The 25161-nt window shown below is 34.9% G+C and overlaps 1 protein-coding gene across 1 annotated transcript; it reads right to left on the bottom strand.

The window, feature by feature from the left end:
• Positions 1 to 216: 216 nt before the first annotated feature.
• Positions 217 to 3172, bottom strand: LOC149141477 (putative xyloglucan endotransglucosylase/hydrolase protein 10). The gene is made up of 4 exons (XM_089447924.1): positions 2829 to 3172; positions 1626 to 1726; positions 1334 to 1527; positions 217 to 938 (listed from the first exon to the last, which is right to left on the bottom strand). Exons 1-4 carry the CDS (start codon positions 3001 to 3003, stop codon positions 542 to 544), a joined length of 867 nt encoding a protein of 288 aa, XP_089304050.1. The 5' UTR covers positions 3004 to 3172; the 3' UTR covers positions 217 to 541.
• Positions 3173 to 25161: the final 21989 nt, after the last annotated feature.

Genomic DNA, 25161 nt, shown 5'->3' with positions numbered 1-25161 from the left:
AAATAATATATAATAATTAAAGGAATTCTTGATTAGGGTCAAAGTTAAAGAAATTGGATGTGGGTGAAAATAATCTAAATAATGATCTAAATCGCCTTTTTAATATAAAATTTTAAAAGATTCCATTTTTATCATTAATTTCAAATATAACATAATAAAATATTATATCAATATAGGTAACTCATTTATTCACTTGTAATTTTAAATCCTATAATATAGGATAATTTTTTATAAAATTTAATTCCAATAACAAATAAATATGGTATATTAAATATTAATATAAAACAATGTAGCTTCCGAGCTCAAATTTATAAAAAATAACACAGCTTTCACATATGAGCTCAAATTTATACAAAATAACACAGCTTTCACATATGAAATTCTCAAAGGAGCTCTGGGCTCAATATGCAGATTTCAGAAATTCTCAAAGGAGCTACTGGGCTCCACACGCTGGTTCTGTAGCATCCGGTAACGGAAAGTGACTCTCCTCCACCAGACTGTCTTATTACCAAATACTAAAAAATGCTCGGCAGGCTATGGATTAAATGTGGTACCTGCATTCCTCAGGGGCTACTTTGAATCTGACCTTGTCATTACAGTAGTCATAGACGAGATAATGCTTCCTTACCCAATGGAGTTTGAGTCTATCCCCAGCGTTAAAGTTAGCATATGTTCTCTTATTCCACCAATTTTGTGTGCTGCCTCCCTTGCAGAACCTAGGGTTTCCATTCCACTCACAGCCATCGATGTAAAAGTTTCTGAACTGAGCAACAAATGGGTAAGGCTCCCAGGTGATCTTTGTCTTTCCTCCGTTGGTTGCCCAGCTCTCCCCATTCCATATGGTTGTGTATAGAGACATGGGCTGCATTCTTGGAAATGGTATGCCTCGCACTGCATTGTTTTGATGCACTCTGATGGGGAAGCCATCTACCAGAAATCTGCATTGAATTTACAAATGTTAGTACAGGTGTTTTGATTCCTTTTTGCCCTTTTTTTGGGTTAATTTTGTTAGAAATTGAGTAAGGGTTTGATAAAATCATAAGTTTTATGTAATATGTATGTAGAATTCCGATTTGGGTACATTTAAATGGGTTAAATTTTTTAATTTCCATAAAGATCTGTGTGCATTCAAAAACACATTTTAAATAATCAAAATTCATAATCGCTAAAAATTTATATCAGCCAATTTCAAAAAAACATCTCTGCTTCATTAATACCCTAGGGTTTTGCAACTGGATGAAAGCTCTGTAATATACAGATTGATAATGAGGAATGAGATGGGTATCTGAAGTAATGGCTGTCTTTTGGTTTATTCAGGGATATAAAGACTTACACAATGTGGTAACGGTTCCAAAAGATTGTGTATGTGTGAAAATCTGCTGTGGGATCAAACCAGAGTTGGATCCGCTGCTCTCGATCATCGTAGCCATTAGCAAAAACATTAGTCTGCATGATGATGTCCTTGCCATCAACATTGCCCAAAAATTCAATGTCGATCTCGTCTCTGTTTGGCTGATTGGAATACAACTGTACAGAATTTGCAGGAAGGGTATTATTTCAGATATGCCTCCATACCAGTTGATGAGATTAATAGGAAAAGCAAATTAAGGCACGCAGGGACTTACATAAACAGCTACAACAGTGCCCGCAGAATTTCCTGGTGGAAGCTTGATTTGCATTTCGAACTTGCCAAACAAATATTGTTTCTTCGTTGCGAAGCCCGAACCTGTAAAGTTAGAGGGACATGTTACACATTGTATTCAAAGCAGTTCTGTGTATTTAATATAATGTTGAAAATATATAATTATTATTATTATTTAATGTTAAAATTATTTATATCAAATTGGTGATTTTTTTACAGTTATTTGATTACTAAAATCTATTAAAATGTAAATATTTTTCGAATTTTTAGATTTGAATATTTTTTCTTTCGAATGTTTAGATTTGAATATTTTTTCTCTAAATATATGTTTGTATATTTTGATTCTAATTTTTTATATTTTTGGGTTAATTTTATTTTATATAAAAAATAGATTTGTTGGAATTGTAGATTTGAATTATATAATTTACACAATTTAAATTTATTTATAAATTCAAAAATACAATTTAAATAGTTAAAAATTACAATTTCCCTAAATTTTTTTATCACCTACTTCTAAAATAAAACAAAATCTAGAAAAGTAAACATTCTAGTAAACATTTTGGTTAGATTATTTTCTGGTATATATATATATTTTTTTGTAAATATTGTTTTAAGTGGAGTAGATATTGATCATAATTACAGATTTGAGTTATATAATTTACACTATTTGAATTCATTTATACATTTAAAAAAAACCCAAATTTTAAATACCCAATTTTTTTATTAGATTTTTTTATTTTTCGAAAATAAAATAAAAATAATTTAAATTTATATATTTAAATTAAGTAATTAACCTGATTTAATTCATTTTTTACATTTAAAAAAAATTCTATTCAAATAACAAAAAAATTACAATACCACTGAAATTTCTATCACTCCATTTCCAAAATAAAACAAAACCTTAATCTATTTCATTTTATTGGTTTATTGGTTTTCATTCATTATGATATTAAAATAAAATAAAAGACAAATCATGCAATCCATTTCATTGATTTATGATCAAATGATTGATCAAATAGTTGACTATCATTCTGTAACAATCTAAAATTGGTTAAATGTGTTCATGTAATTCAGCTTTCACTTTTTGTCTCTTGCTCTGCCTATAAGCAGTTAATACCTCTGGAATTAAAAAAATCTACCCTCCCCATAAGCAGTCAATACCTCTGGAATTAAGAAAGATCATTACCTGACTGCCTGTCCATACTAATCTGCACGCCATGTCCATTGTACAGCCTGGTGACATGATCAGGTGCCCACATAATGTAAAAATCATCATCAAAGTTTCCATTTCCAAGGCCTAAACCTGCAGATATAACAGAAGCCCACACCAAGGCCCATAGATAGGCACCGTTGGTCGACATTTTCAATACGTCAGACAGGACCAGTCTTGAAAGTTAACCCCCACTTCAGAGATTGAAAATAACCAGAGAAGAATGGAATGTCTTGGATTGCTGAGGCTCAAGCTGGTTTGTTTGTATATATAGAAAATTGAAAGTTGCAGCTACACAGTTGCATTTTGCATTCATGTGTAAGGGAATGCTCTCTCCAGCGTTGGAGTAGAGAAGGAGGTTTGACCATCCAAGAATAAAGTGCCCGTGGATGGGATGTTGAAGGTGAATATGGTATTTCTTGAGCAAGAAGCATGGCTGTGATGTTATGAGAAACAGGGGGTCTACAGAATCAGGTGAAACTCTCCAACCAAGCCATCTCATCTTTAGCCATGAACCCATCTCTCAACTTCTGTTGAATTCTTTCCATACCCAAAGTTTACTTACAGTGTATTTTCTGTGAGGGATCAGTACTTGGCTCACTAAAGTGATGACCCTGCACTGTCATCCTTTACACTTTATGTGTGGTTAGAAACTCAAAAGCTACAGGGTACGCATTAGACATCTGAACATATTCATTAATTGGATGCTCAGACCGCCAAGACTCAGCAGCATGCTCTTTTTCTTTATCTTTTCTTTGATTGCATTGGGAGGACAGTAAGGAATATTGCAATATGTTTTTTTTTTTTTTTTGCAAGCCACACCTTCTCAGCAATTTCATTTTTGAAACCATGGAGGATGACCTTCCCTGCAAGAAAGGATTATGCATCAACGTTATGTGCACACGTACTCTTTTGTCAAATCGACTTGGATAAAGATCCTGGAGCACAAAGCGATGAATGTGTGTACACATTTCAAAAGTGACCAATAAAGAAAACACAGACAAAAGTAGAGAATAAGTTGTGATTGTGTGGAAAGATGGAAAATTCTTATACTGAAATTGAGTGTATTTTGACCAATTGATGTTTTGTTGTTTTATACCGGAAAATATCTGAGATTGTGAATTCTTATGGTATAAAATGTGTTTTTAATTTTTTTTGAATATTTAATTACTGAATTTTTTTATAAAATATTAAGTTTTTTTTTTACATAATTCAAATTCCGTAAAAAAAAACCAAAATATTTATTATTTAAAATTAATTTACAAATTTGTTTATGAATTACTGTGGCCCTGAATTTTCAATGGATTCCAGTAAAAATAGTTTTACATTGGATCTAAACTTTGACAACAAGAAGCATATCGGTGTTGAGGTGACTCTTGTCATTTTGTAGTAGAAGTTTTCATTTTCTAGTGTTAATTTTGTTTTTAAGAAGGTTAAAAAATACTCTCTGTATGTTTATTATTCAGATTTTGATCTAAGCATGAACAAATTGGTGTTATTATTCAGATTTTGATATAAGCATGAACACATTGGTGTTAAGGTGGCTATCACAATAATGTGGCCAGAGTTAAGGTGACTCTTAGTAATGTGGCCAAAAGGTTTTGATCTAAGCATGAACAAATTGGTGTTATTATTCAGATTTTGATATAAGCATGAACACATTGGTGTTAAGGTGGCTATCACAATAATGTGGCCAGAGTTAAGGTGACTCTTAGTAATGTGGCCAAAAGGTTTTTATTTTCTATTGTTGATGACTTAGTTTTCATCAAAGTTAAGGAATTTACTCCTTAACTTTTTTATATTTTTTTTTTATTGATTTGGTTGAAGATTTATTTCTTATAAGTATTTTTTTTGATTTGTGAGTTTAATTTTAGAATATTTTTCTCTTTTAAAAATTTAAATCAAATTTTATTATTTTTTGTTATTATAAACTTAAAACAAATAAAAAATAAAAGAGGATACCTTCTTATAAATATAGTTATTCTTTTGAGTTTTAATAAATATTGTTGAATTGATTTTGGAAAATGTTTAAGCCCTAAAAAAAGAATTTGTCTAAGTTGTTGCACATAGTGTTGTTATTGATGACAACAAGATGTCATTTATGTCAAATAAAATGCCCAAGACAACAGTTGTATCACTTATGAGGCAAATGAAGCATTATGACATATGGATATCTTATGTACCTTTATCAAATGATTAAAAGGAGTTTGAAGTTTAATGAGCTTTTGACAAGATTATGATGTCTTAATGATTGTATAAATAGCATGATTGCATAGGTCTTGTCGATACCTTTCCAACAATATATCTCACTCTGAAAAACTCCTCTCGGATGAGAAGTTATGGCCAATTGAGAATTAGCACTACTGGAGGCCCAAACTATTAATGTGTTAAAGAGTGCGCACCTCTCAGATGCATCCATGGTTCATTGATCAGGTTAATGACGGATAACCGAAAAACATGCATGACATTTAACACTATTAAAGGTCAAGCATCTTTAGCGTATTAGATATATTTGACAGTTGGATGAAGAGATTGAAAGGTGGATTGTATTACAACTTGCATGATGTTTAACCTCAATCTCTTGACAAATGAAGACATGACATGTGGTCACATGTGCACTCAACCATCACCACAGTTATCCAGTTATGTATTGACACATGACACATTGTGATAGGCCAGATGAAATGACGCAAACAACATAGTTAGCATGACACACCAGTAGATGACGTATGTACAATGACTTGGTGCTATCAGGGACTGCCACATGATAGGCGGATTTGGTGCATTGTGATTGGTCAAATATCTGGAAATGGGTGACACGTGGCACCCCTCATGAGATGCCATATGGCATGATGATATCATGTTGACATCATCATGTGGATGACTAGGGACCCCTAGGTACCTGGTCATATGGTGAGGTCAAATGGTTTAAAGGGGGTAAAGCTCACTATCGTTGATCATATGGACGATGTGTTTAGGTCACATGGTCAACTTTTTTCGATTGCAACCTCGGGTATATGTCTTCTTTAGTACATGCCTATGTATTCTTAGGCTTATTCTCTAGGGCCCATGGTCAGACCCATAAGCCCTAGGACCATGGGGATCACTATTTATATGACATGTTCCTTGAAAGTATGGACATTAGCAATTGTGTTGAAACACAGTAAGTTGATAGTGTTTTGGAGTCAGGCCAAGGATTTCTATTTGATGTTCAATCTTTTTTAGTTTGAAGATTAAAATTGTGTGAAAAATATCACTCAAAGTCGGTATTGTTTTAATTATTATCTAACCTAATTTTGGTCCAAAGGACTAAATTGTGAGCACGATATAATTACAAGAATGGCTGGGTTGATCTGAGTGTAATCGGAGCATTGGCTTTTTTTCTTTGTTGTTGGCATAGCTCTGAACTCCGTCGCCAACAAGTTGGCTTTATCCATGATATTAATTAGTTTTAAGTCATTAGCTACATTAGCTCTTAGTAAAAGTAAAGTTTTGGTTCGAGCTCGATTTGGCGGAAGAAAACTCCAATTCTGACATTACTTTACACTGCGCTAGATACATATTTGGTAGAGGTATAATAAAGGAAAGCTTCTTGGTGATGATATAGCTGAGGTCGATATGATATAGCAAAGAGATCGTATGGCTAAATGCATTAGTGTGGAAGCAACAGTGGAAGGTCCATGGCAGAGGCCCGACCATATAAATCAAGTCGAGGTCAAAAGATTGGTCCTTCAAGTTCAAATTGCGATGAAAGTTCGTTATTAATAATATGCCATGTTGGATTGTTTGTTAAACACATGGTACACGTGTCGAAGTTGATTGGTTATTGTGATGGCATATTGGATTGATTATTATGGACACAATAAGCGGAGCCGCCAGGTCTGATTGGCCTCGTGCTAGCCACAACAACTAAGTTGGCTTTGCAGCAACAGGTAGAGCAACACAAGTTGGATTTTTATTAACACATTTGACTAGAAGGATATTGACCACTAGTTTGGACCTCGACCCGTATGGAAATAACCTTATAAAACAACCATATTGAGAGCATGATACAACAAGCACCATCATATAGCGTGATTTTATGGTGGGTAAGCCGTTAAATTTTTATTTATTTTAATAGATTTCATTATCTTGAATCATTAAGATTGGCGGTGGTAATTTTGTAGCATTAGTGTTAGAGTAAGATTCATTTAACACTGGATTTATTAAGCATTGAGAGGGATCAAATCTCTCGAGGTGCAAATTTTCTTTTTGGAGTGTAGAACATGAGGAAATGTTTGCACCTCGAGGGATTTGGTCTCTCTTGGCACATGATAGATCCGGTGTTAGATGAATCTAAGCTGGTTCTAGTTGAGGGCAACAACGTCACATTTTTAGATTGTCATTATTATGTATATGTTTGAGATTAACTTCAAAATTCACATTATGTTTTCTTTGCTTGGCATGACCATCTCATTATCTTCTTTAATGTAGTTTGTGCTGCTTGCCTTGAATGGTTTGTACATATGTGTTTGGATGCTTTGAGTGGTTTGTGTGTTTACGTGTTTGGATTTGGATGGTAGTGTTTGTGAATGTTACAAGTGTTGTGTTATATTTTTATAGGTGTATGTAATTGTCTATTAATAATTAGTTAGGGATGAAGAAGAGAGGCAAACTTTTCAATAGTTTGTAGGAGGATTGATACTACACATCTATTTCATTTAATTTTAGGTATCACAACTTCTAACAACTAATTAATTCTTAATAGTGTCCCTCTAGGTATTACTAAATATATCTTGATGAGTAGTTTTAATAATTTACTGCATCAAGATTACTCTTGAAATAATTTGTTTCTTTGCTAATGTTGAAATAATTTATTTCCTTCAAGAATATTTTGATGATTTATTTATTTATTTATTTATTATCTATAGTCCATTTTGCAAGGTCAAGAAATAACATATTTTTGATTTTTTTTTAATGAGTGACCATATTAATAAAATATTTACATCCAAACAATTATCACATCTCTTTCAAGAATATTTTGATTTGTTTTTATTAAATGTTTATAAATATCTCTTTTCCTCTTATAAATATTTTGAATACATTGCTGTATGCAATTATCTATTAGTAATTCTGAATATATTTTGAATATATGCAATTGTCTATTAGTAATTAGTTAGCGATGAAGAAGGGAGACGATCTTGTCAAGGATTAATTTGCACTTTGTAGGAGGATTGATTCTGCACATCTATTTCATTTTAATTCTAGGTATCACAACTTTTGACAGCTAATTAATTCTTAATAGTGTCCCTCTAGGTATTACTAAATATATCTTGAATTTTTTTTTTAATAATCTATAGCCTCAAGATTATAAATAATCATCTACACTAAACAAATAAGATTAGAAATCAATAAATCATCATCATCTACACTGAAATCAATGTTTCTAGTGCAGGAAATCCATTAGGATTAGAAATCCACATCTTTACTGAAATCAATGCATTTAGTGCAAGCAATCAAATAGGATTAGAAATCAACATCTACACTGAAATCAATACATCTAGTGCAAGCAAACACTGAAATCAACATCTACACTGAAATCCAAACATCTAATGCAAACAATCAAATAGGATTAGAATCACCGTCTACACTGAAATAAATGCATCTAGTGCAAGAACTCATCTTCCCTCTCTCCCCCCTCCATCTAATCTTGAAAAGTATTTTTAATAATTTATAGCCTCAATATTAACATCATCTTATCCATCTAATACAAGCAATCAAATAGGATTAGGAATCACCATCTACACTGAAATAAATGCATATAGTGCAAGAAATCTTATTCCCTCTCCCCCCCTCCATCTAAACTTGAAAAATATTTTTAATAATTTACAGCCTCAAGATTAACAACATATAATCCATCTAATGCAAGCAATCAAATAGGATTAGAAATCAACGTCTACACCAAAAATCAATGCATCTAGTGCAAGTAGTCAAATAGGATTAGAAATCATCATCTACACTAAAATCAATGCATCTAGCGCACGAAATCAAATAGGATTAGAAATCAGCATCTACATTGAAATTAATGCATCTAGTGCAAGAAATCTTCTTCCCTATATTCCCCTCCATCACTTCTGCATTGTCTCTCCATCTCACCCCCCACCCAAGCACACACGCTCTCTCTCTCCATATCTATCTATCTCTCCCTCCCTCTCTTACTCTCTCTATATTTCTTTGCTTCCCTTTCTTCACCTCCCATCTATATATCTATCTCCCTCTGCCTCTCCTTTGTTTCTTTATATCACCCCAAAACATATACACACTTTCTCCATATCTATCTATCTCTCCCTCCCTCGTCATCTCCCTCTCCCTATTTCTTCCCCTTCTCTCCCTCTCTCTCCCATTTTATCTCTCTTCTCTCCTGCTCTCCTCCTCTCATTATCTCCCTTATCACTCCATCTCTCCCTCTCTCTCCACTTTTCTTTCTCTATGTCTTTCTTCTAACCTCTCTCTCTAGTCCCCTCCCTCTTGCATTCTCTCTCTCGTGTCCTCTCTCTCTCTTGCTTCCTCTCTCTCTCTTTCTCTCCCACCTCCCTCCGTCTCCTGATCCTCTCTCTTTCTCTCTCTCTCTCTCTCCCCACCCTCCAACTCAGTCACTATCTCCCTCCCTCCATCCTTCTCTTCCCCTTCCTTCTAACTCTTCTTCTTTGTCTTTCTATCTCACCCCAAAACATACACACTCTCTCTCCATCTCCCCCTTCTCTCTCTCTCTCTCTCCACTTTTCTCTTTCTATGTATTTCTTCTTCACTCCCTCTCTCCCCCTCCAACTCCATCTCTCTATCCCTCCCTCTCAAGTCCTCTCTCTGGTCCTTCCCCTCTCTCCCTTTCTCTCCTACCTCCTTCTCTCTCCCCCCATCTCTCTCTCTCTACCCTCCAACCTTGTCACTATCTCCCTCCCTCTCTCCTCCTCTCTCCCCCATCCATATTTGTGTCTCCCTCTCTCTCTCTTACCCTTATCTCCCTTTCTCACTCTTCTCTTTCTCTCTTTCTTCATTCCTCCTCTCCCCTCTCCTTCATTTTATATCCATCTTTCTCTCGTCACTCCCTCTATGTCTCCACCTCTATCACCCTATGCTTTGTTCTTCCCTCCATATAGATATAGAATTAATTATATATCATGATATATTATAATATAACAAATTTAATATTGTATTAATCCAAAGTTATTAAATTTAATAATATTAATATTAATACTAAGATTAATATTTTAATATCAATATTAGATTTAATGATATTTTTTACATGGCATGATAACAAAATTTATAATAAAACTACATCAAATCAATATATATGGATTTTTCTTTTAAAGATTAATTTCACAAATATTTAAGTAAAAGAAAGATTAAAAGATTTTGGAGTAGATTTTTTGATTCTTTGTGTTGCACTAACCATTTTAATTTGATTTTAAGAAATGGTATTGACTTTAGTAAAGAGTAAAGATGTTCAAAATTTTTCCTAATTTGGAACTTTAATGTGGTAAAAAATTGTTAAAGGTAGATTATGATCTGTTCAAATTCATGTATATGATAAAAGAACTATTAAACACATCAAATAATTATTATCCATTCACATTATATATAATAATACATTTTTATTTTAATAACTAATCTTAGTCCATTAAACAGATTAAAAAGTTATATATAATCTAAAAAATCAAGCTATATATAATTTAAGGTTCAAGTGAATGTCTTAGCTGACATTAGCAAAAAAAAATTGTTATTTTTTAAGGACATGACATACTTACATATCGGGGTCATACTGGGCTATAGAATGCACCTCTCGGCACAATGACCATTTTGTCTAATGCACCATGAAAAGGGAATTTTGTGTAATGGTTAATTAATTATATAGTTTTAAATGGTTATTTTTAGTTTTTAAGCTCATTCTTTAGTGAAATTGAAACCTAGAAGATGCACAGTGATCAATGTTCAAAGGTGGATGCATTCAAAGGCAATAAAATCCTTGTTCATGTGTATTTTATGACCATAATACCATTGCATTATTTTGAGGATTTATGAGCATGTTGGAGTGGTTTTGAGTTTATGACAAAAACAAGTTCTTAGATGAGTAATATGTGACCAGATTGATAAATGGACTGAAGAAAAGTTTTGACAAGGTATCGACAGTAGTTGATTATTCATCTTGAAGATTTATTTTGTTTAAGTAGGTGGATCCATTTTGAAATATTTTGAAAAGAGGTCCATAATGATTTGAAGGAGGTGGGTGCCTCCATTAAAGGTGGAGCCTCAATTAGGTTGGAGCCTAGAGTAAGGTGGAGCTTGGTCATCATTGAGCTTGGTGCCTCAATCGGGTAGTAGCCTATAATGAGTTATTGCTTGCACATTATCGAGATTAGTGTCTCAATCAAGTTGTAGCCTACCGTAAGTAGCAACTTACATATTTTGGGGGTGAGTGCCTCCATCAGGTTGGAGTCTACAAATATATGTAATGAATTGAAGCATATGAAGAAGAAGAATTTGCAGTTTTCTCCCATGTAGGTTTCCACGTAAAAGCATGTGTCTCTTTGATGTGATGGTAGCTTTATGGTGCATTGTTTTATATGTTGATATGTTTCTTATGGTTATGGTTCCTTGCAATATGATTGTTTGATTAGGCAAAGTTTTGAAATGATAAATTACTCTGATACTTATTCACCCCCCCCTCCCTCACCTCTCAGTGCGATCTTTGATCCAACATAAGTTGGATTTCAAAAATAAAAAGTAAGATTAATGAGATGGAAATATAAAAAGGATAGTATAAAAAGAGTTATCAAGGGAAGGATCCTTCACAAAAAAGGGTCAATGATATTCTTTCTATGTTAGCCTTTTCGAAATGGATCATCTATGATGAGACCAATATCAACAAAGGACTCATTGATAATGGAACCTGTGATGAGGAAAACATTTGTCCATGTTGTGCAGATCAATGAAAACCATATCGATGTGAGTTTTTGTCAATGCCACATAGCACTCAGATGAATATTATTGTTGAAAAAGTGGCAATGGGGTGCCCAAAAAAAAAACTCACACATGAATGCACTCGTGTTCCTAGAAAACCACAAACATTCATGAGATTGCATCCTTGATGGTCTCCTCAAACTGCCACAAAAGTTGCCAATTCAATACCAACTAGACATTCTTAAGAGTGTGTGCACATTCTAGGGATGTGCTTGTGTTCCTATAATGTAAATTTGGGAAAAAATCCATGGTCAATCCATTATTACCAACAAACCGCACCACACATTTTAAGGACTTCCTGAGAAAAGTGAGGAGAGCTTGGCAAGGCACTGTAGGATTTAACTAAAATGGTTATTGATTGGATCTAGGTAAGTACTTCATTGATTTTTTTTCTTTTGTAATTCATTTTCTTTAAATTATAAAAAGAAATAAAAATACATTTTTTCCTTATTAAAATGTAACATAAATAACATATAGCTTGCATTTAGAGAAAATATAAAACCCAATATCACCACATGAATACATACCAAACCCCAACCCAAAACTAGGCAATGTAAACAATTAAATTGATATAGGGTTGAGGTCACTAAGAACCATTATACAAAATTTAATAAATACCAAAGATCCATCACAAGTTCTTTCATTAACCACATCCCTAGGTACAATTGTTATTTCCATTGGAAATTCCCTAGGCCAATTAACACATTTTTTTATTATAGGGCCAAAAAATTTAACTATTTTAGGATGGATCTAGATAAAAATTGGGTTAGAGACCCCAACTTTTCAAAATAATACTTGATGACAATATTTATGGACTCGAGAACTAGAACATGACCATTAGTCACAATGAAACCATTTGTATGGACAAATGCACCTACCAATTTATTTGTAGATAACTAGATGGATATGTGGTTCATTGCATTTGACAAACCTCCCTCCAATAATAGGGAGGTGTCTTTTTATTTCCTTAGGAAATTATGCACCAAGTTTTTTTAGGTCACCATTTAAATTGCTTTAACATTGGTGAATTCCAAGAGTTGGTTTGTGGCTTTGCACAATATCGACAAAATGCTAGGTGTGACCCATTTCTAAGTCCTCATCCTCCTAAGAAAAATCCTAACCCACCTACTCAACATCATCTCATAGTAGAAAACATTCGCTAGACATAGTCATCCATATCCACCTTAACCCATAACTTAGTGCAACATAGTACATTCATACCATTATCCTTCCAAGAGGGAATTTCAAGTGGCATTGACGGAGGACTTGGGTTTTCAATCCCTACAATGGATTTTGGGTAAGAGAGTCCACATAGACAAAGTATATGTTACCATCATAGTTCATGTGACCCTCATAGATTCTTCAACTACAGAAGACTTGTTATGGACCAATAGATGCCACTACAAATGAAAGTTTCATGGAGGATGGTATCTCGATCATATCCTTATTATTATTTGATGATATAGGTGGATATCAATGGTCATCCACCTCTTCCACTGAATCAACATGGTTCTCCATTTTGGTAGTTTTTTTGTTATTATTTTTAGGTCCTAAATTCCAAGGTCATTTTGAGACCCTATACAAATTTTTTTGGTGATTCGGAGGCCTAATATTGCTAGGGAATGCCTAAGCCCCAAGAAGAATTATGCTTCTTAGTTAGATATTTCCAATGAGCTATTATCCACCCAAAATGGATATTGTGTGCAAAACTTGTGCTTTTGGGAAATTGATGTATCAAATAACTACCTTGGGGCCTACAAATCTTTTGGTGGTTTACATCCTAGGTTTATGGTTTTGGGTTTCTATTTATGTTAAAATGTAATTCTTTCAATTTATTTTTTTTGGAAATGAGCATAGCCAACATCTCTCTCTCTCCAAAGATAAGCTACCACCATTCTAGCCAATTTGTGTTTTACAATATTCTGTTATTTTATTCATTAATAAAATTTATCTATTCACTATATTATTATGTTATTTTCTATATTTGTGTGTCTATGTTTTTGTGTTCCATTTCATTTTTCTCCCTTCATTTTTTTCCTTGCACAATCCATATTACTATAATGGATTGATTTTCTCCTTGTTATTTCTTAGTGCATGTCCCTAACGATGTCAAGGTATAGATAGTTGGGTCTGTATATAGTTTCACTTGGAAACATTTTTTCTCACTAACCCAAGCAACCTCCAATGGAAGAAGAAAAGATAGATAATGAAGCATGAGATTTTTTCAAGTTGTTGTTTAAGGAAGAACTCACATGATAGATGAAATAAATTGATGCACAAATTTACCCATATCCTTCGACAATTAGCAAGGGTGGTCAAGGCATCCTCAACAAGTGGAAATTTCAAAGTTGCAACACCCTTTAAGGTACAAGTTAAATTTTATACCCGTTTATTTCAAGGCTAGATAGATGCGGATGCTTTGGAGAAATTTTTAAACTTGTTAGATTACTATTACTCTATCCAAATATTTCCCAACAATGAAAAGGTTACCTGTATGCTCCTAAAAATCCTTCCCCATGTCAAATATTTGTGGGAACATTACTAGAAGAGACACACGAAAAATAAGTCTATGATATTCAATGAAATACCCATTTAGGAATTATTTCTTGATGTCATTAAGGAGGAATTCTACTTTGTTGGGAACTACAATATTGACTAGTACTTGAAATGGAAAACTCCACAATATGACAGAGACTAGATGGTGCCAAAGTACAACAATGTTTTCCATATTGTGCGCTCAAAGTTGGGTATCAAAAACTTCAAGTGATACTTATTTTGAAGTAACACAATGGCCTACATAGATGCATCCAAACAGATATGGATTTCTTGGACATGTCCTCAACATGAACCACTTATCAATATGTTGTCAAAATCAAGCAAAAATTTAAGCATAGGAGAAAATGAGAGTTTGGGTCTACAAATTCACCATAACAGAAGCCTAAAAAATGTGTACCTAACTTGTAGAATAATGGATAGAGAAAGGAGAGCCAAACTAAATGCAACTAGTCAAAGCCATGGGAAAATAAGGTTAATGGGAAGTTAAAGAAGGGAAATGGGAATTCAGAGGAGGACACTAGAAAGTTGTGTGAGTTCTAGAAAATCCCTTGGCATAAAAATAATGAATGTCACTGAAAATAGTCATTGTTGGATGAGGTTAGAGAAAAAAATTGGACATTGACTTAGACTCTAATTCAGAGAAGGATAAGGGAAAGTGAATCATTGATGCAAAATCTTGTGCTACCATTGAAACTGCAAAGATAAAACTAGAAGAATCGGAGAAGCTTCAGCAGGGTAATCCCTCTTCTATTCATTTCATAATGAAGCCACCCCCACTACATACCATAATTGATAATGAGATCCAGAAGAGACCAATTGATCTATACGTTACGATGGATATTTCAATGAAATAGTTTGTTGCAACAAATATTATAAAATAGCTTAAATCTATATTATAAATGCTAATCTTTCCTTTTATATTTTACATTATTTAATAGAAATTTCATGCTTACATAAATGAAATAGTTAAAATATGAGAAATAGAGAATAGAAAGAAATACACATATAATATCCACAATAGACACATTTGTTTCCCTCGGAAACCCTTATGAGAGAAATACCAACTAGAAGGTGAGGCTTCTCTTGCCTCTCATATGAAAATATGTAGGTATAAAGGAATATGTATAATCTATAGAGTTATTAGAGACCTGTGGCATATAAGGTTGCTACAAAAATTTAACCCCGTCTCTTTTGTTCTCTAACTTCCCACTCTGAATTTCTTTTCTCAACTGTGGAACAAAATATGATAGCATAGAATGAAACCCATATTCCTCTTGGTGGCCTGATATTTAACATATCTTGATATAAAACTAGGGGAAAGGCTTGACTCCCTTTACCCTCAACTAGAGTTATGGTTTTGGACCTTCTAGAGTCTTGTGGAAAGTCTTCACGTGGTTGGCCCCATATGCATGATTAATGGGGGTCGACATGGCATCGTCTCATACCTTGTTGGTTAACATAGTATGATACAAATTGGATATTCATAATATTTTTCATCTATCTCAATTATTTTAGAGTGGAAAATTTTGAGGAATCAAAATACAAGGCCATTTTTACCAATGGGTTCCAGTTTGGAGAACTAGGGTCTAAAACCTTCCAGAGGAATTTAGAGGGATTAAAATAAAATGTGGTAAAAAACCCCTCACTTATGGTAGACCCCTTGGCACTATTCTACACTTAAAGAACTTTTCAATAATGCAAGAAAGACGACAATCATAGTCTGTATGCAAAAATTATGCCTCCTAGAAATTAACCTTCCAATTTGACCACCATGGTTCAAGATGATGCCACATTAGCCCCCATCACTCCTGAAAAGGGGACATTTGATGTGTGGAATATGAAGAAGAATCTATAAGGGTTAAAGTTGTAACTCTTGTTCAGAGTTGAAGGAACTTAACTTGGCCCTACTTGGTTATTGAGCTATGTTAAAATTGGACCACTAGGAGGAGCATTAATTCCATTGTTTACCATTATATCTTGTTTCGTAGTAGAGTAGATAAACTAGGAGTGACAGTTAGAGAGCATAAAATAGGGAGTTAGTGTTATATAAATCCTCATAGACCATAAGTATTGATTTTTAGAGAGTTCCTTCTCCTTTGTATTTGCAATATCCCCATACCAAACAAAAGAGAGTAGACCAACCTCATCTTCTAGTTGGGTTTTCTCCCTAAGGATGTCACAAAGAAAATATTTGTATTCAATGTGGTTTGTGTGTGATTTTATTTTTTGTTCCATTTTTCCATATTTTTTCTATTTGATGCATAAGTAGAAAATCAATAATTAACAAATTTGGAATCTAAAGGAATTTAACCTTCATAATATAGATTTTGGTTTATTTTATTATATATGTTGTGATAAATTGTCTAGTAGAATATATGTAATAGTTTATAGATCATATTGGTATCAGAGTATGCTTTTTAGGGAATCTCAAGGGATATTGAATGTGGTTAAGCAAAAAGTCATAGAACCCTAGCCATGGTTGATGAGTATTTTCACAATAACCCTAATTTGGAAAAAGAGGGATTCATGAGGTTGGAAGTGGAGGTCACCAGTATTAACTACAATATGTACCTCCTTATAGTGACTCTACCAAACAAGTTTGGAATCATAGAAAATGGAGGTTCCAAATTAGAGGCCAAATCATAGGGAAAATTGGGGGATCATGAATACCCAAAAAAGGAGTTTAGGAAAGAACTCAAGAAATAGAAACGAAGTTTCAATGTTGTTACCCATTCATATTTCCTATTTGAGATGGAAGAGAAGGTTGAAATAAAACCGTACCAAGGTGATATCCATGCCTTAAAATTGAATTATTGGTTGCAGTAATTAGAAGTATATTCTAGTGTTCACCACATATATGAGGAACAAAAATAATAATTTTCTAGATTGAATTTAGAGGGCCAATCCCTGACCTAGAAGGAAATCAATATAAAGATGCTTAAGTTGGAGGGTGATCCCCCAGTAACTGAGTGGGAGGACCTAAAAACCCTCATAAAGTCCCAATTCTACGTTATTGATGCAAGAGCATCCAACACCCTTAGTCAAAGGGAGGAATCCAAAAGCGGAGCGAAAAGGAAGATGTGGACCAAGGGAGAAAAACAGGGAAAAATCTGTTTTAAAAATAGATTTAAAGATGGAATGGATAAAGTCTTGAGGAGACTTATTAATGTAATCTGCCATGTGTTATATGCATGTATGTGTATGAGAAATTTAGGGCTTTTACTAGAGGATTGATCGGATCCTTCCGTGGTTCGATCCAACAATGTTTCCATATATATATATGTGTCATGAACCTGCGTGTTTAGAAGTAGATAGAGGGACTGATAGAATTGTGAAAGTCGGAATTATTCATAATGTAGTTGAAAGGGAACTGTGACTAAGGCTGAAAATCCTTAGATCGTAACCGTTCTGCATATAATAGAAAAGGGTGCGTATTCATGTTGAAACTGTGCGTTTGTGTGTGTTTCATGTATGTAAATGTGTTAATGGCTTAAATTCCGGTTGTATGCATGTTGATCGACCATCGACCACTGTCGGGTCAATGGCGATCCAATAAGATATTGTTATATATATATATGAATGTCGTGTGTAAAGACAGATCTGGCAGAGAACTGTGTTTAAACACAGCAATCCATCAACTAGCAGACGAATGCGAGGAAGATTAAGTTAAGGAGGAAGTGGTGAGAATGCACAGCGACAGTTGGATCGATATGATCAATAGTCTGGATTGATTCGCATGGAATAGAGCCAAACCAAATATCGCATCGGCAGAACCCAATGGAACGAGGTTGGAGCGACTTTTAAATATAGTGATTGTGATATGAGGATTGAATCACAACTGTTAGATTGAAAGGGAGATTGACGGTCCCGATAGGATCGCTAGTCGCATTTTGGCAAAGTTGAATGACCGCGGCCATGGAATGAGCGATTGTGATATAGCGATAGCGATGTCGCTGATAATTTTGATCAGCGATCGGATGTTGGCCAATTGGAGGTCTGAACGGTTGGAGTTGTGGAGCCGATGATTTATAGACGTGGCTTTATAACTTTTGAAATTTGGCATGTGTTCTAGTGTAGGTTTTTTCGTATGTTTCCCGTATTCTGAGAGTTAAATGGTTTGTGGTGTTTTAAGGTTTGAATTCCCATGTGTAATGATCCCGATAGTATTAAAAGCTTCAACATGTTGAATGGTCCATGATTTTAAAGGCTTAAAGCCTTGTGAACGCTTCCGATAGGCTTTGTGGGCCATAACCCATAGGCCTCAAGATTGATTTTTGTAAAGGAAAGAGATTAGAACCATTTGTAACCATACTACTGGAGTAGGGTGTGATTCGACAAAGTACCTCACCTTGTGGGTCACCCATCATAATTGTGCCAAAGTAGGATGAGAGTTGGTGAATATGCATCGAGTATAGAGCATTAAACAAGATTACGCTAAAGAAAAGTTATCCCCTACCTAGGATTGATGATCTATTAGATTAGATGTGGCTAGATAAATACCTCACTAAGCTAGCCTATTAGAGAAATTTTGAGGTCTAAAATGGGCCTCCTAAGGAATATTATAAAATAATAGTGGAAATAATAAAATAAGATTGGATTACCTCATCAAATTTTGAGCGAGTGAACTCATTGGATGTTAAAATTAATTCCTCATCCAAGGAGTACCCATGTTGCATACTTTCTATGGACCCTGCTACATGAAAAATGAGAAATACATGAAAAAATGTGATTGTAATCACACTTTTTCATGTATTTCTAATTTTTCGTGTAGCAGGGTGCATTGAAAGTATGCAACATGGGTACTCCTTGGATGAGTAATTATTCCACATCCAATGAGTGATCCTACTCGAAATTTGAGTAAAATTGTGGGGAGATAAGTTGAAAATACGAGTTGAAAAACTAGTTTTTTATTTTTTTATTATTTTATCCTTTTACCATTTTACTCCAAAAATGGTGAATCATCCCCCATGGTTGACATCATCATATTGAATCCTATTGGTTCTTATAAAATTTATTTTGGTTGTACATTTTTGTTTTGAAGCCCATTTTTTACCTCAAAATTTCTCTAATTGAATTAAAATCAGGGTATCATCATATTCAAGTCAAAGAATAAGACAGCTAGAAGATTGCCTTTAGAACTAAACAAAGTTTATATGAGTGGTCAATTATGCCATTTGTTCTATGCATTGCACTAGATAAATTCATGGGACTAATGAAGGATGTATTTTACCCTTAAATAGATTAATTTTTTATTGTTTATTTGCATGATATATTGGTTTACAATGCTATCTGGGAGGAGCACATCTCACACTTGATGCAAGTGCGAGAGATTTGAAGAAGCACCAAATACTAACAAATCTCAATAAATGTGAGTTTACATAATGGTATTTAGTCTATGTGATTCATGGCTGGGAGCTTAAGATAGATCTTGCGAAGATGGAGGCCATCATGAAGTGGTTGGTGCCTAGAAATGTCTCTACAATTAGGAGGCTTAATGGGGAAACATTGTACTTGCAAAAGTTCAGAGCTTAATTTTTAGTAGTAATTACACCACTCCATAATATAACAATGGTTGGAAATATTTTCTAGTGGGGGAAGGGTTAGCAAAATGCCTTTGAAGAGTTGAAAAATAAAATTAGTCAAGCAACAGTTCTCATGTTATCAAACTTCCAAAAGCCATTTGAAGTGGAGGTAGATGCAAGTGGGTATGCCATGGGAGTGCTCTTGAGGTAGGGAGGAAGGAATGTGTGCTATCATTCTAAAATATTTCATGGTGCATTTCTCAACTACCATACAAATGAAAAGAATATATATGCCATGGTTTGGGTTGTCAAAAAATCAAAACACAATATGATGGGAAAGGAGACCATCCTCTCTGTAATCGACACATATATGCTATTTCCTATTCCTTTTAGGAACCCCAACTAATGGAGAAACCCATTTACTATCAGATATAGGATAGATGAAATTTACATCTAATAGTTTCTGTAGTTCGTCTTTAACAACATCCTGTAGGTGAGGGTTTAATCTTCGCTGAGGTTGTCGAATGGGTCTCGCACCTTTTTCAGTGTAGATGTGGTGCATACATAATTGTGGGTCAATCCCTTTCATATCTGGGTAATCCCAAGTGGAAGCCCCTTTATATTTTCTAAGGATTTGAATAAGCTTCTGTTGTTGGTCATCACTCAAGTTTTTGTTAATGTTAAGGACTTTCCCTGCCTCAATTTCAGTGGGTTTGCTATTATAGACAGTTGTTGTTGGTATTGTTTGGTCATTGATATCTTTTAAAGGATCTTCTTCAATTTCATTATCAAGGACTGCTTCAATCATGTGAAATTTTAGATTAGATACGACAGTTGGGTGATTAATGTAAGTGTTAATAATATCATCTTCTGTTTGATTCTTAAATTCAAGAGCATCTGTTATAGTTAGTAGTGATCGAATATTTTCGGTTAAATATGTTACAGGTTGCTTTCTAGTTTTTATTATGGCTAGGCTTGGCTGAGCTGGAGGGTATAAAGCTAGGTTCTTCACATTATTTCCTCTGGCTATAGTCATATTGCCTATTCGACAGCTTATATAAGCATCTGCAGTCGCTAGCCAAGGTCTTCCTAATATTAGAGGATGTCCATCTAGCCGGTTTCTAGGATTAATAATCAAGAAATTTGCTGGGTACTCCCAAGAATCTACAGACACCATTACATCCTGTAATGTCCCTTATGGTTTAATAACTGAATGATCAGCAAGTTCCAGCAAGGTCGTAGTTGGATCTGAGGCTATGATGCCATGTTTCTGACAGGTTGTTGTTGTGAGAATATTAATGACTGCCCCTAGATCGACTAACGCATTGGGAAAGGGGCATCCATTTATTTGTACTGTGACAATAGGATTTCCTAGGTCTTCATATTTCATCAGTATCTCTCTGCCTAATAATAAATCAGACAAAGTTCCGACTACATGGACAGTTGGTGTTACCTTTATTTTCCTCGTAGGTTTTTTGGTGCACAATTCCTTAATGGTTTTTGCATAGATTGGAATGACCTGAATAGCCTGGAGGAGGGGTATTTTGACACAAAGATTTTTAATTCTCCTAGGAGATCAAAGTCAAGATATTTGATTGGGTGAGGTATAATCAATCTTTCTGGGAGTGGCAAAGAAGAGGTAATAGTTTGTTCGTGGCTTTTCTGCTTGACTATATTCTCCCTTTGAGGTGTTTGTTCTACAGGTAGTGGTTCTTCCAATTGTATATTTTTATCATATTCTGGTGCAATTATTCATCCAGACCTCAATTTGAGTTCATTACATTCTCTCAACTCAATTTCCGGGTCCAGACCTTCAATAATTTGTACCGACTAGACTGGTTTGTTGTTAAGATTTGGGTTGGGCTTGGCTAGGAGTTGTGGTCAAAGATTAGGTTGAGGATTTTGTTGCAACATGTAAGGTGCTGGTACTATAGGTTGAGGTAGGGGGACTGTCCCTACTGGCTGGTTCATAGGTCTTTGCCAGCTTGATTGCCAATTTTGGTTTTGTGAAGTGGAGGGGGACCATTGAGATGGATATGGATTGTTCTGCCAGAATGATGGAAAGTAAGAGGAATTTGGCCAACTATTGTTTGAATTTGACTGATTGGACCAAGGTGGCATAGAAAATACTTATGGTGACCAATTAGGAAAAGGTGGTTGGTTCCGCCATGTAACTCCTATGTATTGCTGAGAATTGTATTGTGAAGGCTAAAAGAATGAAGATGGGCCGGTAGGCATACCAGTTTGTCGTGCTTGCCATTGGCGACACTAGTTTAACAGGTAGACTGGTTCCGCTTCTTCCTCTGCCTCCTTGAAGACTGCTTTTAATCCTGGGAGCAATGGGAAATTTTCTGTGGCATGTTCTTTAGTGCATATGGCACATGTCTATACCATATCCAGTGGGCATTCTTTATGACTATGTTTCTTCCTGCATCGAGGGCAAAAAATTACCAGGTTCTGTTCTGCTTTGACCTGCTTTTGCTTGGCTTGCATGATGTCTAATTGTGTTGTCAAGGTTCCCAGGATATACATTTTGAAATATTCCAGCAGGTTACCGATTTCAGTATGAGTAATGCTTCCACCAGAGATTTTGCTGTCCTTGGTGATCATATCACATTTAGCTGGTTTCAGTCTTGTACTGCCCCTCGAGCACCTGATACACAAATCAATAATGTTAGCATAGTCTTCTTGATAGATATCACCTTTACCCATGATATTTAGTGTCTCTATCCACTGGTCTTTCATCCCCTTAATCAGTGTGGTTTTTAGCACATTATCAGGCAGAGGAAAATTTGCATAGGGAGACCTTTGGAGGTTATATTGGAAATGCTCCACATACTCTTCCAAAGTTTTGCTAGGCCTTGCTACCATTTGGAATATCTCACCTTTTAGTTCTCTAGATCTGCAATAATCTTGATATTTTTTAAGGAAGGAAGTTTTCATTTGCTCCCAATCATTGATGGTGCGTCCACCCAATCCCATAAACCAACACAGGGTTGCTCCCTTTAAAGTGGAGGGAAACAGCCTCAGTTTATGGGGGTCGATGGTGTAATCATAACCCCGACATAGGACGTCGAACTCAAATAGGAACGCATCTAGATATTCTGAAGTGAGTCCATGAAAGGTGGGAATATTTTGTAGAGGGATAACTTTCATGGGGTCATTGACAACTGTTTCAACGATAGGATACTGTAATGTAGAGGTCTGGGTGTTTGTGGATTACTGGCCATTTTATCAAAGATATTCTGGTACCCTTCTGGGATCTCTAGAGCTAGAGAGTTATCACTAGGATGTCTAGAAGAGGCGGGAATGATCCTAACAACACTCCCTTGATCTGGGACACTGGGTGTCCTCTGCTCAATTACTACCTCAGGGGATCTTGGTTCCTTAGATTCCCCTGTTTCTCCTTCTCCTTCACGGATGTTGCAAGAATTCCCTTCTTGTGAGGGAATTGATCGCGAATTTTCAATATCTTGAAAACTCTGTTCAGTCCCTTCAGTTTTACTGTGGACCTCAACGTAGGCTACATATGGTGAGCCTGTGGCCCAAAGGGAGACAGTAGGTTGTCTAGAAGCAATGGTTCGGGGACTTACTGATGGTTGAGATTCAGCTTTTCTTATGATTTCGTCGATAAAAGTTGATCTTCCAAGGGTCACCGGTCCCTTAGGTTTTTTAGGTTTGGGGTGTGGGATTGTATCATTTTTTGGTCTTTTCTTCTTAGTCATTTAAGCAAAAATTCAAATGTTTACTTCTACCTTAAATTCCTAGCAATTCTATTGGAAAGCAGGCGGGGTAGCAAGCATTTTACTTGCTCCGTACGCAGGTTCTTACCTTTTGTTTTTAATACCCAGTTCTCTCTCAGCAAACAAACATCAAACGCCTACTTCAATTTTCTGTAATTGTGCTAAAAAGCAGGTGGAGAAGAAAGCACTTTACTTGCTCGTTACATAGGTTCTTACCTTTTGTTTTCAATACCCAATTCTTTCCCAACATCAATTATCAGATATACATCACTCTTTGTAAAATGGTGACACTCTCCCCGGCAGTGGCGCCAAAATGTTGGGTGCTAAAAGGTGTCTTTTAAAACTCCTAATTACCTCACATTAATCATCAACCCGAGCAAGTCATTTTATTCCAAGAGTGTACATAATATGTGCATGCTATGAATCCAGAGAGTAATGTTTCTTAAACTGAAGTATAAACCCTTTATACAAGAGTAAATGGATGCATTTATAAAACTCAAATTGCAACTGTATCAATACTTCATCCTCAATTGAAATCGTAATCGAATCTCAAACAAGCAATTCAATTGACAATAGCATCAACCAAGAGCGTAGTAGCATTAACCAATCTCTTCTAGCTGATTCTATCTAAATCACACTCAATCTCAATTAAGCAAATCAAATAGAAATGATGTCAACCGAGAGTTCAATAGCGGTAACCAAACTCTTTCAGCTGATTAAATCAATAAGGTTCACTGTCTTAACGACTAATTAATTTAATCTACAATGAGCATAAATAGAATCAAATGACAATGCTGCGAAACATGTAAAGAAAATGTACTAACATTCAATATAGGAAATTGGTAAATAGCAAATAAGATAAACTCACAAAAAATGGGAAAAATATCAAACCAATCAAACTTGTGTGAATCAGAAATATATAGCACGAAGGATAGCAGTTTGATCCACCATAGTTCAGGCCCTTAGCCATCAGTGAATACTGCTAAGCTACTTCAGAGAATACGAATGAACAACAACGTAAATTATATATTAACCATTGAACTCAAGTCTCATTACAATACAGTCGTGTTCCTCCAATAGCACGAGTCTGTAAATTAAAATTACAATTTGAAATAAACAGAGATCGATCCCCTTTCCTCCTACAATATTTTGCTTTTATAGTTAGAAAGAGGTAAAAGATAAATGTGATCCCTCATGATCGAGAGATCCTGAGGGATTCACAACTGAATGCTATCTTCTGACACTCTTCATATTTAGCGTTGATCCTCCTGATTTGTCCTCTGACCTGACCGGAACCGACGCGCCCCATTCTTCCTTTGTTGGTTTATGATGTTCTGTCTCTAGGGAATAGCAACTATTCCTTTTGTCGTTTCTATGCATAAAAAGGAATAAGAGTTAGTTACGGTGGCAAAATCTTAATCAAGAGTAGTTCATCTGTTTCTTATCATAATCCATCAATATGTTAGTGTATCAAGATATGAAATAGATAAG

Source organism: Pinus tabuliformis, chromosome X, assembly GCF_031772625.1.
Source record: "Pinus tabuliformis cultivar Carrire ecotype Pingquan chromosome X, CPIR1, whole genome shotgun sequence".
Taxonomy (NCBI): Eukaryota; Viridiplantae; Streptophyta; class Pinopsida; order Pinales; family Pinaceae; genus Pinus; species Pinus tabuliformis.
Note: the sequence above shows the minus strand (reverse complement) of the source record. Positions and strands in the feature narration are given on the sequence as shown.

Excerpts from the sequence above, each read along its gene's own strand:
- LOC149141477 (XM_089447924.1), bottom strand. The coding sequence starts at position 3,003 with ATGTCGACCAACGGTGCCTATCTATGGGCCTTGGTGTGGGCTTCTGTT. Across the intron at positions 1,727-2,828 it reads TAGTATGGACAGGCAGTCAG|GTTCGGGCTTCGCAACGAAG; the intron begins GTAATGATCTTT and ends CTAACTTTACAG. Across the intron at positions 939-1,333 it reads TGGAACCGTTACCACATTGT|ATTTCTGGTAGATGGCTTCC; the intron begins GTAAGTCTTTAT and ends AATTCAATGCAG.